The 19048-nt window shown below is 35.3% G+C and overlaps 1 protein-coding gene across 9 annotated transcripts in view; it reads left to right on the forward strand.

Moving 5' to 3' along the window:
• The first annotated feature begins 12703 nt into the window (after window positions 1-12703).
• The window catches only part of LOC122029424 (mediator of RNA polymerase II transcription subunit 8-like), a 42989-nt gene continuing 36644 nt past the window's right edge, over window positions 12704-19048 (forward strand). For all 9 annotated transcript variants that reach the window (XR_006125054.1, XR_006125055.1, XM_042588405.1 and 6 more), the window contains exons 1-2: window positions 12704-12969; window positions 13626-13750. Coding sequence is in view for 7 of the 9 variants with exons in the window: in XM_042588405.1 (XP_042444339.1) it covers window positions 12752-12969; window positions 13626-13750 (343 nt within the window). In the remaining 2 variants the exon portion in view is untranslated. The remainder of the gene's footprint in view (window positions 12970-13625; window positions 13751-19048) is intronic.

Below are 19048 nucleotides of genomic sequence, written 5' to 3' on the forward strand. Positions count from 1 at the left end.
TGTGATATTTAAGTTGAAATCTTTTAAGGTGTGCATCATTCATAATAATTGGGCTACACATTCTCCTATGACTATGTATTCTGACTCAGTTGTAGATAGCGCAACACAGTGTTGCTTTATACTAAACCAGCTAACAAGTGATGGACCTAGTAGTTGACATCCACCACTTGTGCTTTTGCGGTCTAATTTGCACCCAGCATAATTTGAGTCAGAATACCCTATTAATTCAAAGTTGGTGGTCCTAAGATACCAAATTCCTACATTTGTTGTTCCTTTAAGGTATCTAAAAATTCTTTTGACTTGAGTTAAATGGGATTCTTTAGCACAGGTTTGGTATCTAGCACACATACTAACTGCAAATAAAATATCAGGTCGGTTTGTAGTTAAATAAAGTAGACTACCTATTGCGCTCATATACCAATTACCTTGAGTTTGTCATTGTTTCCAAAGGCAACTATTCCTAAGCTTTGGTAAGTGAGTTGAGTGAACTTGGTGTGATCTCCAGTCATATGTTTGGAGCAACCACTGTCCAAAATTCACTTGATTTCCTATAGTACGTAGGAATTAAAGTTAGTCTTTTAACATTATTTTTTAGCAAGCATTATTTAAGTTAATATTAAGTTTTGAATTTTGATAAATAAAATTTTAAGAAACTTTAAGTTTTAATTTTTAAAATAAGTTTTTAAGTTTTTGAAATTAAGATTATGAAAAAAAAATTTAAGTTTAAAATTAAAATTTTGAAATTAATTTTTAAGTTTAAAATTAAAACTTTGGAATTAATTTTTAAGTTTAAAATTAAAATTTTGAAATTAATTTTTAAGTTTAAAATTAAAACTTTGAAATTAAGTTTAGAATTAAAATTTTGAAATTAATTTTTAAGTTTAAAATTAAAATTTTGAAATTAATTTTTAAGTTTAAAATTAAAACTTTGAAATTAATTTTTAAGTTTAAAATTAAAATTTTGAAATTAATTTTTCAGTTTAAAATTAAAATTATGAAATTAATTTTTAAGTTTAAGATTAAAATTTTGAAATTAAGTTTAGAATTAAAATTTTGAAATTAATTTTTAAGTTTAAAATTAAAATTATGAAATTAATTTTTAAGTTTAAAATTAAAACTTAATTAATTTTTAAGTTTAAAATTAAAACTTAATTAATTTTTAAGTTTAAAATTAAAATTTTGAAATTAATTTTTAAGTTTAAAATTAAAATTATGAAATTAATTTTTAAGTTTAAAATTAAAACTTTGAAATTAATTTTTAAGTTTAAAATTAAAACTTAATTAATTTTTAAGTTTAAAATTAAAATTTTGAAATTAATTTTTAAGTTTAAAATTAAAATTATGAAATTAATTTTTAAGTTTAAAATTAAAACTTAATTAATTTTTAAGTTTAAAATTAAAATTTTGAAATTAATTTTTAAGTTTAAAATTAAAATTATGAAATTAATTTTTAAGTTTAAAATTAAAACTTAATTAATTTTTAAGTTTTAAATTAAAATTTTGAAATTAATTTTTAAGTTTAAAATTAAAATTTTGAAATTAATTTTTAAGTTTAAAATTAAAACTTTGAAATTAAATTTAGAATTAAAATTTTGAAATTAATTTTTAAGTTTAAGATTAAAATTTTGAATTCAAAATTTAAATTAATTCGAGATTCAATTAATTCAAAATTTAATTTAAAATTTAAATTAATTCGAAATTTAATTAATTCGAGATTTAAATTAATTCAAAATTTTAATTTAATTCGAAATTTAATTTAAAAATAAATTTAAATCTTATTCATCTCACTCGATCTAAATTATCAATCAAGGAATCCTATAATTTTGTGAGATGAAGTTGATTTGATTATAGAGTTTGGTTTAACTTGTGTTAGATTCAGGTTTAGCTTTGGTCTCAATAAATAGGCATTCTTCGGATAAAGCTCTGGGCTTTGGTGAGTCATTTGGACATCATTAGAGTAACCATGTCATCAAAGTTTTTCGAATAGTTCTATCCACGGAGCTTAATACTAAACCTTGGTCTAACTAGTTAGGATCCATTTAAGGGTAGCTTCGGTCAGTTCCACTTGGCCAAATGCACCAGATCGAAGTCATATCTTTCTAGACATGCGATGCCCAAGCTTCCCTAACGTACTATCATCCAAAAACTTCACCAGTACCATGATTCAAGTTAAACCTGGTCCCTTTTTAACTAATCCTAATCACCCTGCCGGGTTAGTTTGTTTGGGTTACCCTGTCGGGTATGTTAGTTTTGGCGGTGCCAGCTATTCTGGAGCCTCCCCTGAATTATTGGCCTTTAATTTAACCTTTTTGATTTAGGTTTATGTCTATTTCTTTTATAATTATAATTAACTTGGTGATAATTTATATTTTGTTGAGTTTTAAAATGTTCAAATTTTGAATTTTTTATTTAAGTTTGTATTTTGAATTTTGATTTTCTTTATCAGATTTTATATAATATATTTTATCTTTAGGTATGTAAAGTTGATTAAGTCCTACTTACGTGGTTAAGCACGCTTTCGGGACCCAAGCTTTACGTGTTGGTTTGAATTGGGTTATTAATGATTTAAAGGTTTTATTTGAGTTCGACTTATATCCGAGTCCGGTTTTATTATAACACACCTTTTGATTATTCAGGATTAAGTCTAGATTTTTTTATCTTGTAGTGAATTTTTCTAACATCTCTTTTAAATTGTTAATATCATTTTTTAATGATAAATTCTCCTCCTCAAGTGTTAGATCTTGAGTTGGATTTGAATTTTTGATTTGTTCCTTGAGGTCTTAATTTTCCTCAATGAGTGATTTGTTTTCATTTTATATTTTAACTAATTTATTATTTAAGCAGGAAATAATTTTTAAAAAAATTTTGTTTAAATCGAAATATACCTCTTCCGGGCCTTCGGAAACGAGTACGAACTCGTGGCTCGATTCGAGTTCGGACCCGTCTTCCGATTCGTCTTCCGATTCAGCTTCACGGGCCATCAGCGCGAGGTGGCTCTGGTGCTTCTGATCTTCTACCTCTGATTCGTCCGAGGAGGAGCCGTCCCACGTCGCTTTGAGAGCCTTCTTTTGGTCAGCTTCGGTTTGTCGTTCTTTAGTCTCGGGCACTCGTTCTTGTAGTGCCCCTTCTTGTTACATCCGAAGCAGGTCACGTTCTTTTGTTCCGTGGGAGAACTGATCTTTTGAAGATCCTTCTTGCAGAAGCTCCTTTTTCTCCTGGTGAACATTTTTCTTACCAAGTTCACCAGGTATTCTTCGTCTTCGGAATCTTGGTCGGAATCTTCTTCAGATTCAGGCTTGCTCTTCTTTTCTTTGGAGGAGCCTGCAAATAAAGCAACACCTTTCTCGGCTCTAGCATTAGTTTGTTCATGCAGTTCTAACTCACAAAAAAGCTCGTCTAACTTTAATTTAGATAAATTTTTGGAAATTTTGTAGGCATCTACGATCGATGCCCAGAAACTATTACGTGGAAAAGTATTTAGTGCGTACCTTATTAAGTCTCTGTTTTCCATCTGGTGGCCTATCGCGTGGAGTCCGTTGAAGATGTCCTTGATCCTCGCGTGGAGCTGACTTGCCGTTTCTCCTTCCTGCAATTTTATATTAAAAATTCTATTTAAAAGTAAGTTTCTTTTTGTTACCTTTGCGTCACTCGTTCCTTCGTGCAGCTCGATCAATTTGTCCCAAAGCTCCTTCGCGTTCTGATGTGGTCTGACCCGGTTCAGTTCTTCTCATGTTAGACCGCAGTGTAGCGTGTTAATTGCTTTGTTCTCAGTCGATGCCTTTTTCCTCATGTCCGGAGTCCACTGTTCTGGGTCTAGTGGATTTCCGGAGTTGTCGACTGGAGGTCTATAGGCTTTTATGACGCTGAACCACTGGTCGTAGTCTGTCTTCAGGTAAACCTCCATTCTTTTCTTCCAGTACGAAAAGTCGTCCCCGTTGAATAGGGGAGGGCGTACTGTGCTGAAGCCTTCTAATTGAGACATGTTAATCTGCACACACGAAATTAAGCAAAAAAAAATATCCCAAGACTTCGTCTTGGATTAGCAGTGCGGGAAGAGTTTAATCAAAATGAACTAAGTTGGTGTTGCACCAATTTAGTCTTAATTGCAACGAAAGAAAATATCCAAAACAAGTAATGATACTAGTTTGGACTTATGCGAAAAAACTAAAATTAAAAAAGAAAAAAGGAAATTTTCACCCCCTGTCTGATTGGTGGTTGCACCAAATTAGAGCGGTACCCGCTCTGATACCACTTGTTGGATCGTGAAACGTCAATAGAAAAACAACGAGTATAAACGCAGCGGAATAAAAAAATTGAACACAGTGGATTTACTTCGTTCGGAGCCTGTGACGACTCCTACTCGAAGGCTCGTACTCCGTGAGTACTTTCGTTGGGTAATTCACTAGTAATTCGAAATATAGATTACAAGTTAAGTACAATATTGCTAATAAGGAAAAATTACCGACAATAAAAAGACTTAGAACAGAAAGGAAAAGCTTGTCAGAGATTGCAGCGCAGCAGGAGCACAAGGAAGCAGATTCTTCGTTCTGAGAGTTGTGTTCTTGAAGCTTGCTCACCCCCTCCTTTTATAGCCCTTTGGAGGGGTCTCCAGAGCTTATCAGATCCCAAAAATTCGGATCAGATGAGGAGAGTTCGAATCTGGCTGATCCGAGTCGTCTCCAACTACTTGTTTGACACATTCATCTTCCGAAGGTCATAACTTTTGACTCCGAACTCGGAATCAAGCTCTGTCAGTTGCTACGCGTGCAGAATTTGAAGCTCTACATTTGTATCTACAAAATAGAGTTAGAAAAATATATGTATAGATATTTTATATAGATTTATGAGTTATGTCCTATCTTCCCGAGACCATAACCTAGTCAGGGTCTCAATTTAGGGATCCAAAATAGACCTAAATTGGACCGATGCCTACTGTCCCTTAACTGGGATGCGTCCTCACAGTCACTCTCCTCCAGTGACTTACCTTTACTTACCTACCAAACGTTCGGTCAGCTCTTCGACCCGTCTGTACTTTGTGCCAGCTATCCGGTCAGCTCGTCGACCTAGATGGACTTCGTGCCAAGCATCCGGTCAGCCCGTCGATCCGCTTGGACTTCATGCCAGCTATTTGGTCAGCCCGTCGACCTAGCTAGACTTCTCACCAAACGTCCGGTCAGCCCGTCGACCCGCTTGGACTTTTGCCAGATATCCGGTCAGCCCGTCGACCTGTCTGGACTTAGCCTGGATACTCGATCAAAGCATTAGATAACGACAAACCTAACTTAACCTATTTGTCATTCATCAAAATCTGGGTTAAATCGTTAGTGCTAACCACACCAACACAACTATGCTGGCTTGCCTCCGTACTGAATCGGCTGTGGTGGGGGAAAGCTGGTCTTGTTCGGACATTGTTTAGCCATATGCCCTTCCTGGCCACATTCGAAGCATCCTCGTGTACCCTTGCGACAAACTCCTGGGTGGAATTTGTTAGCTAGAGCCCTAGAGCCAATCATTTGATGATTATATTATGGACTTGTTGTATCATATTCTATATAAATAAAGGCATTTGGTTTTTGGTTATTATGCTTACTTGTATTGGTGCCAAATAAACTAAGTATAATAACGCCCTTGAGTAGAAGGTTCATACCTATATCAATCGGTTAGCTGAACCGATAGTGAGATGATATAGGGAACACTACTCTTAATCATTCCTAGTCGAGTACTAACATTCAGGGACAATGTTAATGCAATAAGACTAGCATGTAGGTCAATTCGATGACTTGATCTCACAAGTCATGGATATAGAGATATCAAGTTGACACATGGGTATACATTAGAGAATGTATATTGAATGACCCGTCATGAGAAAGTATCATGGATCGTTATATGAGTGTCATATACTTTCTCATGTGGCTATTAGTATGACTACTAGTCCTTAGACCTGAAGTCACCATGGTTCCCTACATAAGGAGTTATGTACTTTGGTTTTGTCAAACGTCACCCGTAACTAGGTGGATTATAAAGGCGATTACTGAGTATTTAACAAATTATGCGAAGGGATGTGAGTGATGTAGATGGGATCTATCCCTCTTATATGACGGGAGAGACATCGGTATTCTTGATAGAGTGAGACCACGAAGTGCATGACCATGCCCAAATGAGTCAATATGAGATATTGAGCTCATTTGATTTAGTGAGTCTACTTGGAGTTCAGGATTTAGATTGATCAGAGGATGACATGGTCTATGCCTCACATTGATCAATCTAGATGTCTAGGATAGAAGGACACTTGTCATATATTGTGAGGAGTCACAATTAGTAGTCACAAGGTGATGTTGGATCTCAACATTCTTGTAACTTGGGTAGTAATGATGTGTTGCTAGATACCGCTCATTACTTATGCTCCTAAATGGGTTTAGGGCATTGCCAACGTTACAAGAACCTATAGGGTCACACACTAAGGACAATTAGATGGAGATTAGGTTCATATGATGAACCAAGAGGATTAGATTTATTTGATGAATCAAATTGGATTAAGAGTAATCCTAATTGGGCTAATTGAGTTAGACTCAAGTTGATTCATGTATTTAATGAGTCTAATTTAGATTATGACTCATTAGATCAATTTAATTTAATGAATTAGATTCATTATATTAAGTTGGCTTGAATCAAATGGTTGGATTAGATCAACCATGAGAGAGATTAAGTCAAGTTTGACTTGACTTAAGAGGAAGAGGAAAAGTCAAGTTTGACTTGACTTTTTGCCACATCATTAGTGAGTTGGCAAGATGTGGACCAATGATGATGCTCCACATCATCATGGTTACTTAATTGAGATGTCACCTCATGGAGGTTACAATTCTTCACTTTAATGACTCCACATTAATTGCACTTAATGTGGAAATGGGGGTTACACTTTTTGAAAGTGGTCGGCCACTATTGTGAGGGGATGGAATGAATTTTTCATTCAAGGCACATTCACTTCATTCTCTTCCTCAAGCTCTCCCTCTCCCTCTCCTCCTCTACCATTGTCGAGACCCTTTGGAGTGCTAGCACACTCTAAGGCTCTCTCTCCATTGAGTTGTTTGTGTGGATACATATAGAGAGTTGTCTACGTTGACAACTTCGAGATCCGGCACCATTTGTACGAGCGGAATGCGAAGGGCTTCGCTTCAAAGGTATAACCTTTTCCCTTGTAGATCTAAGTGTAGATCTAGGTAAACTTGTACTCGTAGTTTTTCGAAAAATTTTATTCTTCGCACGGATCCGTTGGCTAGGGAGATTCGGGGTTTCCGCGACGCGAAAAGCGATTTTCTCAGCCCAAAAATCCCAACAGAATTTCCCACAAGTAGAACACTTGGGATAGCTAGGCTGTTTACTAGCTGGTCCTCCTTTTGGGTAACTCCCTAGTTTACATTTGTTACTGGAGTTCTCTTTCCAGTTAGAGCTATGGCCCTAATATTTCTGAGTACCTGAGCCTCCTTGGCCTTTGGACTCTGAGAAGGCTTGCTTCTGCTGTTTGATGCTGTTCTGGTAATGCTCGGTAATCAGAGCACTACTTACCAGTTCTTCAGTGGTTTGCGGCCTATAGACGCCGCTGGCTACGTTCAGTGTTATTTCCGGCCTTAGCATTTTTGAGCATCAGCCGGACTCGTTTTCTTTCGGTGTTGACTAGTTCGAGGCACAAACGAGCCAACCTGTTGAATTTCTTCACGGCCTCCTCAACTGAAAGGTTGCCCTGACGAAATTCAGTGAACTCGTCGTAGTGGCGGTTTGTGACCTGCATGTGAAAGAACTCCTCAAAGAATTCTCTTTCGAAGTCGGCCCATGTCATTTGGTTCACTGGGCGCTTCGCTTTAATCCTCTCCCACCACATACGTGCGTCTCCTGCCAGGCAGAAGGAAGTGTATTTCACCTTTTCATGCTCTGGTCAGTCCAGAAGCTCCATCGTACTCTCCAGTGTTTTGAACCAGGCTTGGGCATCCCATGGTTCACTTGTGCCTGAGAAGTTCTCTGGCTTGATTTTCTGCCACTGGATCAGATAGGCTTCTCTCCTTGCCCCCGCTGTTGGGGCTACAAGTGCTGTAGGTTGGACTGATGGAACCTCTGTAACTACTAGGGTTGCTATGTTAGGTTCCGAGGTGGCAGTGGGAGTGTTCTGCTTATTAGCCCTTAAGGTGGCTATCTCTTATTGCTGTTCAGCTAATTGCTTCTGTAACTGAGCCACTACCTCTGTAAGGTCTGGGGGAGGCACTAAGCTGTCCGCCTCATGCTGGGGCTCAGTAGCTGGTGTCCTTCTAGCTGGGCGTCCTCGTACCATTTCCTAGAGAAGTAGAGGACATACATAACTACTACAATCATGTTTACATAACTACTACTATCATGTTAGATACTATCATGTTAGATGCTATCATATATAAACATGCTTTAGTTATCGATAAACATAGAGTTATCTATAAACATGGAAGCAAGAAACATAAATAAGGTGAGAGGTATTCTTACTTGGAAGCTGCAGGTTCAATGCTGATGTGTGTGTGGAGGAAGTATGAAACTTGCTCTGATACCACTCTGTAACGCCCCGCCTTCTACTGACTAAGCTATAAGGCCGGGGGTTACATTTGCTAAACTATTATATGTCTATCACTTAAGTATAATGTGTGGAAAGCTAAACTAATTAAAATCTCTGCTAATTGCTATAAAATCTAGAATTTATGTTCAAAATACAATTTCATTGTTGTACATATGCTAAAGGATGGAATCTAAACTTTTCATGCAATTGTCATACAATATAACATATACTACCATTCTAAGCTATTTAATACATGTTTCTATGAAATTTAGTATGCTTTGGCAATTTCTAAGCATACGAGTGGAACCATGGCTTTGTATCAACTTCATACTAAAACTAAGCATTGATACAAACTAGACATGCCGCTAGCAGCACCCCAACATCCCATATAACAATGTAAGTGCATGATAAGCATTCCTCAATTAATTCGTATAAAATTCAATGTGTCAACTGAAAAGCATCATAATATTACTAGGCATGTCATTACTGTCATTGTTCATAGTTTATTAACTAACATCAAAATAACTAATAGTCCAGGCATAGCATGGTGCATACTTTCACAATTCATGACATTTAAACATTCTAAAGGTGCGGAATAATAAGAATATAAGAAATTCAAATTCTTTAGACTTGCTAGTCTCCAAGAGTCTTTATTCCAAGTTCCTTCCCACACACATCTTGACACATTGTCATCCAGCCTCTGCTAATCCATCTTCCCTTTACCTTTATCTGCAGTATAAGGAAAAAGAAACTATAAGCTTGGGAGCTTAGTAAGAACCATCTACCTCACAAAACATGCATTCGATGAAATCATGCTTTTAAAAGATGCTATTTGAAACACATGCTGATAATTATGCTGAAAATGCTAAAAAAAACATGGCATACTGATATATGAGTCATGACAATCAAATACTGATCATAGAACTGTCTTGTAGGATCAATAAGAAAAAAAACAACTGAACTGATACATAAGCTGAGCTAAACTGATGCTAGACTAATGTTGAATCTAAACTGTATTTACATAACTGATTTGTGAAGTTTGGAAACTATTTTCATAATAGATAAAAATAATAATCATGTTGTTGATGGGTCCGGTAACTGTACTTGCTATGCGCGTATCCCTAACTAGACTCGAGATAGTTAGTCCCGAATCTAATAGGGTTTACTAGGTTATCTAAACTTAGGGACGACTATGGGAGCCCAACCAAAGGACAACTAAAAGTCCAGTACAGTGCCACTGATAAAAGTAAAATACTAATTCATAAGTTGATTTATCTTATCTTGCTCTTACTAGGTTATCTGAACCTAGAGCTAGGTTATCTGAACCTAGGGCGACTATGGGAGCCCACCCATTGGACTGTAGTCTCATATAAACCGAAGCAAGACTAAGCATGCTATTTTAAATGCTTTTATGACATTTAACTGAACTATTAAAATGCCTATTGTAGCATTTAACTGTACTAGTCATTTTATCGAGCACTTGGTGTGCTCTAACTCTCCTCTTTATTAGGGGACCACCTCTAGGCACCCGACAGCGTCTAAAACCCCAAAACTGGAGGGGAAAACATGTCTAGCTCTTCTAGAGGTGCTCAAATAAACCCTAAAACTGCGAGGAGGGTCAAATCCACCCTACGTGCCGAAAAAAAAATCTACATATAGCTGAACTAAAACATAAAAACGTACGATTAGCTACTTATACTGCAGGTGAGGGGTTACTTACTTCCTGCGCTAGGTTTCTTACAATTCTGATCGCTAGATTTCCGGAGAAGAAGTTCTCTTCGGCGATCTTCTTACGTCTACGTGTTCTTCTCCCGGAGAGGAGCGCCCTCGTATCGAAGTCGTCGCCGGAAGGTGCTCCTACGTCCCTAGGGATGCAACCCTAGGTCTCTTGGGCTTGGTGTGCCGAGAGGGTGAGGAAGAAGGAGAGGTCGGCGGGTGAGGGTGAGGAAGAGTTGTCGATCCAAAATAATAAACCCTCACTTAACTTCCCTATTTATATTAAGTGATTAATACGACCCAACTCAATCATAAATATAATTTCTCTCTTCTTCTTTTAGCACACCCTTGCTGGAGCTACCTGATTACTAAAGTCATGTTATAAGTCGTAGGGTCTGATAGGTCGCGGGTTCAATTCTTGCTTAGGCTATTTTATGTTTTTTTTTATTTAATTTCGCTACTTCCGCTACTCCAAAAATTTCATAAAAATATTCTAAAATTCCAGAAAAATAATAGAATTACACTCTTATTGGTGATTGTAGAATTTTATATTATATATATCATTTTTAATTTATAAAGAGAGAGTTTTTTCCTTTTGTTTCGAAATTACAATTCAATAAATCCAATTTAGATGAATTTGTATAGTAAATATTCTTTTAAAATTATTAATTTTCGTCATAAATGTTGTATCTAACAAGTTAAAATATTAGGGACATTAATTTACTATCTTCACTTCTATTTGAGACAACACATTACTATCTCAATTTAGCGTCTCTAATTTTTTCCTAAGATAAGACGTAACATTTGAGACAAAATAATAACTGTCTTAAATACTTTTGAGACAATTGAACAACTGTCTCATCACCGTCTTAAATAGCATTTAAGACAGTACAACTGTCTCAATATTTTCTTGAGACGCTTGTATTAGGGATGACTACATTACCATCTCATCATCGTCTCAAAAATATTTTGAGATACTATATTTATAATTTAAGACATATTTTGTTGTGTCTCAAAAATCTAATTTTCTAATAGTGAGAGTTGATAATGATTCCCATTTATTAAATCTTTTTCTTTAGATTCTTGAGGTCTTATTCTCATTGAGATTTTATACCTTTGATATAGACTTTATTTCAAAGAGGGAGTTGATTTATACTTAATATGTTATTATTAAAATTTTATTTGAAAAATATATAAATTTAGACGAATAATTAATTTTGTATCTCATATGTTATCAACTCGATATATGAATATTTCCCAATGAAGTAAGTTGAGATTAGTCATTCATTTTTTTTAAAAAAATATTACACTCTAAATCTATAATTTTATTCTTAGATTATGAAATCCAATACTAAAATTGTGTGATGATGAATAATTTAATAATTTTGGTTTTAGTCGTCTCATCGGGTGTGACAAAGTAGTTCGACATATGAATTTAAGGTCTTGGAACCATCTTATCATTTTTTTTTTCTAATTTTACTTTCAACTTATTATCGTATAATCATATGATAAAAAATGATGTATTCAATTAAGTAATTTAGTATCATCGATCTCATGATAAAATATAAATAGATAAATTATGATAAGTAGTAGTCTTATAGATGAGTTCCATATGATCAGTCTCATGACAAGATATAAACATGTAAATTAAAATATACAGTGACTTCTTAGGTGAGTAGAAATCACTCATCTTAATATGATAAATTATCACCAGAGTATCAACTGTGTTACGCACCTTGAGCATATCATATACACTAAACATTTGTTAAAATTTTATATTTGTAAGAAAAATATAAAATGCCCTAACCATGGTGCCAATTTCAGCATAACTCTTAAAAAGTGTAGTCAAAATAATTTGATAATTGAAAATGATGTATTTTAATTTTTAAAATATAAAATAGATAAATAGATATCTCTTATAAATGTAGAGATGCCTGAGGGCTATGGTACAATGATAATGGTAGAAGTATTCGATTATTTCTCAAACATCCATAATTTATTCTAACTAAATTATATTTATAAGAATTTTTTTTCTAAATAGAATTTCCAATTAAAGAATATTGGACTTTTATGTCATCCATTATTATAAGTACTTTCTAATTTATTTGATCATAGAAAACTTTTATAAAATTTGATCAATTATCTTAGACTCTATGTTATTAGCCTAGTTAATCAATTTATTTTTTTAAAATAAATGTAGAGATATTTTTATTGATAAAATTTCAATTCTAAAATATTAAAAAATATATAACCTTATGAAAGTAGAGATATTTTGAAAACGTAAAAAGAGAAGGTGGTTTAAGCTGTTAGAATTTGGGGTGTGCGGTTACGGAAAAATGGTAAGAATTCAGGGGCTGGATTGAGAAATTTGCCATTTTTTTTAATGTTTATATGAAGCTAGGAATATTTTTCTCAGGGAGGGTGACGTAAGCGATCGCCCTGTCGCCGTTGTGTTGTGCAGCGGCAATGAACGTGGGTGGCGCAGTGGCGGCTGCCCAAGGGCCAGTGCCTTCGCCCGCGGTCGAAGCGGTTGCTCCGCCGCACGTCGAGAGGCTCAATCCAGTGGTCGAACAGCAACTGCACCTTGAGTCGGTGAAGATCCGCGCGCTTGCTCTCTACAAAGCTGTCTCTCACATTCTCGAGGATTTAGATGCTTTCGCCCGTTCCAATTCCACCATCAAATGGTAAGTTTTCTTTCCGTGATAGCAGACCTGCATTCTTTTCTTTATTGAAAATCTCTTCCTAGGGTTTCGCTTTTCCATGTTTTCATTCGTTGCTCAGTTACCGATGTTTTCCCAGAGGCACCGAATGTTTGATTCCTATTCGTAATCTCGTGATAACAAAACCATACATCCTTTCACGTCAATTCCATAATTCAGATGTATGAATGAGAACTCTAGTTAATCAATTCTGATTCCCAATTTAAGTAAATGCCAAATATCACTTTTTTTCAGCGTTCATTCACAAATCTTTTCTTATCAGGTTCCTTGTCTTTTGTTATTCGAGAACTTTGATATGCAGTGTACGCTATTTTGGAACAGATAAAGAGTATCCTCATGTGTACAACAGTGTTTCTGTTTATTCATTATAGGAGGTTCAAAAGCGGTTTTTACCTCGAAGAATGCTGGTTGTGCATAGATAAATATTGTCTGCTCTAGAAATTAATGTTGGAGCCAACTGTATTAACATCCCTTAGCTATATCTATTGGAGATATTCAGATATATGCATAATATTGCAGGCTGTTTGCTTGTGTCATGAAAAAACGAATCCTATAAATCTCCAATCTCGTAGTGATTTTTAAAGGATTGGTGATGTGATAAAGGGCCGTACACATTGCAGGCGAGATGCACTCGGACAATTCTCAATGGTGAGCATGCAACTCTTCAACATAGTGGAGGACATTAAGAATGTGTCTAAGGCATTCGTGATCTTCCCAAGAAATATAAATGCTGAAAATGCAACAGGTAAGATCAGATATACATCACCTTTTATGTTCTGTAAAATGAACTGAAGTTTGCAACCTAATTTGTGAAGGTTTTATTTTTTAATAAATGATTATTTCGTAAAGAAACTTATCTTGTTAATTACTTTTATGTTGTATAATGTCTATTACGTTGGTAACCCTACTTCTGGTTTTTTTTATAGCATGACAGGAAATTGTCATTATTGTAAATGAATCGATAATCTCACAGAGAGAAGTAAAATTGAAATTAATATTAATTCTAAGATGATTAAATTACAAGACTCTACTCAACTTAACAATAAATATAGAAATAAATATTTTGAATAAAGAAAATAGGCTAATTTATCAGGGATTATAATTATTCCCTATTTATTACCAAAATATAAAATATTAATTACCAAATAATAAAAATCAATTTTGATTTATTACAGATGCATTAATTTTGAATATTTTCCATTTATTGCAGATGCACCAAACTTGAATATATCCTATTTTTGAAGAATTTCTGTTCTTTGCTTTTATTGTAGGTGTGCAAATCTTTAATACTTTCTAATTTTGAAGGCTTTCAATTTCTTTCTTTTTATTGCAGATGAACCAATTTGAAATTTATCTTCAATTTATTTTCTTCAAAATTATTTTCTTTGTTTCTTTGTTTGTATTATTCTTTTCCTTGTTTGCACTATTTTCTCCCATTGAGTAAAACTTGACTCTTGACGAGTTGTCGATTGCTCTTTTTAGATCTTCGTTTCCAAGTATGAGGAACAATTGTTTGAATAACTCTGTTAAGTAATGTCTTTTTATTGTTTTTCTTCTTTGGACATCCTTTCTAATGAGAAAGAAATTGATGCACTTTGTTTATCTTTTTGCACTTTGACTTTGAAATATTCCTTTTGGTCGTCCTTTCCAACGAGTAAGAAAAAAATTTGAGTTTGTTGTATGGTGAGAATAATATTTATGCCTTCATTAAAATGTGGCATGAAGGCATTAATGATGATGATGATTCCTCAAAATCTGTAACAAAATCAACATACGAAGATGAATGCTCGAACTTTTCCAAGAAAATTAACATATCCTCATATTTAAAAATTGAACTTGTGTTTAAATAGATTGCAAAGTTAAATGAACCAACATTGCAATCAATTTTTCTCACAGTGGGACCCAAATAAAGAAGATATGTATGGTATGAATACATCCAATGTAGATTTGATGGAGAAATTTGAACTAAAATGTAATATGAAAATTTACCGTATTATTAAATATTTTATACTAATCATTACTAAGTACAATTTCTACCATTGTATCAATAAATATATTTCTAATATTCAAAGTGGAGTTCTGGGTTTCGTAGATAGAAGAAAATAACACATTTAATTCAATTGGTGGACAAGCATCAAAGATGTAAGTAAATATGGAAGGGATCGTACTAAGTGATTTGTAATTTTTTAAACTGTCATCTTGCATTACTAAATCATGATGCTTATTGTGTTTAGTTTCTTTTTGGCTTCTCCATATAACATGATTGCGTTATATTATGTGACTTAAAAGTCATGGTGAGTATTTGGTCAATTGGACTCCAAAGAAGTCAAGTCAATAAGAGGTTCTTCTAATATCGCATCATTGAAGGGCCTGTTCAAAATATCATTGGAGGATTCTTCTAAAATATTTTTAGAGGGTTTCTCTAAGGTTAGGTTGTGAAGAGGTTTGTTTGAATACGTTTCTTTTATTTTAATGGCAAATTCATGGATTGTAAGAGAACTAAGGTCTTTGGGTGATATCTTCAAGTTCAATTCTCTTAAGGAAGGTTATTTTGTTTTTACATATTTGTTAGACAATCGTTTCTTGAAGTTTAGTGGGGCATATCTTTTCATTAATTGTCTTTTCATTTTGTGCTAATATGTGATGGGTTTATGTCCGTCTTGTTCTCTAATGTTTTGGACACATCACAAATAAGTTTTGCCATGTCTAATGGGTGTGAATTTGGCAAATCATACACGTTCAGTGGAGGGAAAATTATGTTGGACAAAATAATTTTCAATGGTGCGTAACCAATCAAGAAATACATTGGAGTCCGTAGTCCCATCAAATGTAGGGGACATCTGTTCTAACACATAATTCACAAAAATACTGAGATTCTTTTTTAGACATAGGTGCCATTCCTAAATTGGGCAGTAGTGTCAGAAGAATAACCCTTATATTTATCAAGCTCATCATTCACATGAGTATAATTGGTTGATATCTCATGTTTCTAAGTTTAAATCTCGCATATATTAGTGGTAGGTATTATGTTTTCTCTCATCAAGTTAATTCAAATATTAACCCGTAATGATGATAACATAATATGATGAATTAACTGAGATGTAGGAGAATATGATATGCTAACATGCAAGTAAAGTAACTAAATTGATCATGATATTGTTTTGATAAATGATGGCTAAACAAAATAGGAAGTATTTTATTTGATGGATGATGACCAAACAAAATAAGAAATGTGTTTTATTTGATGTTGAAGTTGTTCGAGTTTTGATCTAGACCAATGAACGCAGTTACTCAATCTCTGCACTTTGTTGAATCTAAAAGAGACAACCGTTTTCTTACAAACTAAAATGGGAGAACACAATTAATTCTTTTTAGAAATTCTGTCAGCTCTTGGTTTTGTCAGTGTGTTGTTTGCAAGCCGATGCACAATGGTCATTGCCATTGTGATGAGCTAGTGATGGTGATGCCTTGGAGGGAGCATGTGACTGAAAATAACAAGATGAAGTCGACAAATCTTTATAGTGCTGCCATAAGTTCTCGTGCCAATGCAAGGGGAATAACACAAATTTACTATGCTATTTTTACCACACCCCCCCCCCCCTCTTCCCCTTTTCTCTCTCATTTTTTTTCTCACTTTCTTTCTCTCTTCAATCTTCAATGGTGAAGCCAACGATGCACAATGATGACAAAATGATGATGCACGAAGATGATGATAGGGCACAAGAACAGATGAAAATAAAGAAATAATGATGAAGGTGGAAAACTATAAAAGGTAAATATGAAAGTAGATATGCAAGGATGAACAAATAAGGTCTCAAATTGTGAATAAGTCGTGGATAAGGGTGAAGCTAAAGTTTGAGGATGATGGATAATGGAGATAACTAGTATTGAAACTGTTCAAAGCAAAATCTAAAATCTCGTACAATGGGAACCACGAGTTAGACCTTTATATAGGAAAGAAGATATATAACAAAAGATAAAAATACCCCTATACTTATTCTAACACTCCCCCTCAAGCTTGAGAATATAGATCATATGCACCAAGCTTGTTATATATGTAGTCAATTCGGGGACCTCTAAGTGACTTAGTGAATATATCTGCTAGCTAATCATGTGAGTTGACAAAACTAGTAGATATTTCTCCAGATATGACTTTCTCTCTGACAAAGTGACAGTCAACTTCAATATGCTTTGTCCTCTCATGGAAGGCTGGATTTGAGGCAATATGCATAGCGGCCTGGTTGTCACATATAAGTGACATTTGTGTAACCTCTCCAAACCTTAGTTCCTAAAGCAACTGTTTTAACCATATAAGTTCTTGACTGGCAATAGCCATAGCTCGATATTCTACTTCTGCACTGGATCTTGCCACAACATTCTTCTTTTTGCATTACCAAGAAACAAGGTTACCTCCAACAAATATACAAAACCCAGAAGTGGACCTTCATTCAGTGGGAGATCCTTCCCAATCTACATCAGAGTACCCTATGACTCAAGTATGTCCTTTGTCTGCATACAAAAGACCATTTCTTGGTGCACCTCTGATATATTGGATAATGCGAGTCACAACATTCCAATGTTCTTTGCATGGAGAGTTTTGAAACTGACTTACTACACTTACCACAAATGAGATATCCGGACGAGTAATAGTAAGGTAGCTTAGTTTCCCTACTAATCTCCTGTACCATTCAGGATATGGAAGACGCTCCCCCCTAATTTGATAGGAGCTTGACATTAGGATCCATAAGGCCGTCGATTGTCTTTGAGTTTAACATTCGTGTTTCTTCCAAAATATCCATTGCATACTTTCTTTGAGATATGATGATCCCTGTTAGACTGTGCTACTTCTATCCCCTAGAAATATTTGAGTTTGCCGAGGTCATTTATTTGGAAATGTTTAAAAAGATGTTGTTTCACTTGTGAAATCCCAAGATGATCACTACCTGTGATGACAATATCATCAACATAAACCACTACGTAGATGCAACCTGTAGATGAGTGACGATAAAAGACAGAATGGTCAACCTCTCTCTGAGTCATGCCAAACTGTTGAATTACAGTATTAAATCTACCGAACCATGCTCTGGGTGATTGCTTGAGGCTATATAAAGATTTCCGCAGGTGACATACAAGACCCGAAGACTCCCCCTGGGCAACAAAACACGGAGGTTGCTCCATGTAGACTTCCTCGAGCAGATCACCATGTAAGAATGCATTTTTGATGTCCAACTGATAAAGAGGTCAATGGCGAATCGCAGCAATTGACAGAAATAGGAAGACATCTTGGCAACAGGAGAAAAGGTGCCTCTATAATCCAATCCAAATATCTGAGTATAGCCTTTAGCGACAAGACGAGCCTTAAGCCGATCAACCGTGTCGTCTACACCAACCTTCACTGTAAACACCCATCGACAACCAACCACCGACTTCCCAAGAGGTAAAGGAACGAGGTCCCAAGTCCCACTGCTCTGTAAGACACTCATTTCATCAAGCATAGCCTGTTTCCATCCTGGATGGGCAAAGACATCACCTGCAGTCTTTGGAAGATAAACAGAAGACAAGGAAGGCAGACAATAATAATAGGATGGAGAAAGACGATGATAGCTCAAAGAAACATAGTGAGGAGAAAGATTACGAGTGGAACGCATACCCTTTCGAAGTGCAATAGGAACATCAGAGTCAGGAGATGGGACCGGAGGAAACGGCGAAGGATTTGACTCCAAAGATGTGCCCACGACAGTGTCAGTGTTGGTCGGCGGAACAAGGCGGCCGATAAACCTGCGAAGGGCGAAGAGGTGAAGATGATGAGGCGCCCAGGACAAAAGATAGTTCGTGGTGGAGGAGAAACCTCGACCTGTGAAGCGGAAGGACCAAAAAAAGAAACCGACTCAAAAAATGTGACATCAGCAAAGATGAAGTATCGACGAAGAGTAGGGGAATAACACTTGTACCCTTTCTGAGACCGTGGGTACCCAAGGAAGACACACTTATGAGATCGGGGAGAGAGTTTGTCAATGCCAGGATCAAGAGCATGAGCAAAACA

Source organism: Zingiber officinale, chromosome 10B (assembly GCF_018446385.1).
Source record: "Zingiber officinale cultivar Zhangliang chromosome 10B, Zo_v1.1, whole genome shotgun sequence".
In the NCBI taxonomy this organism is placed as follows: Eukaryota; Viridiplantae; Streptophyta; class Magnoliopsida; order Zingiberales; family Zingiberaceae; genus Zingiber; species Zingiber officinale.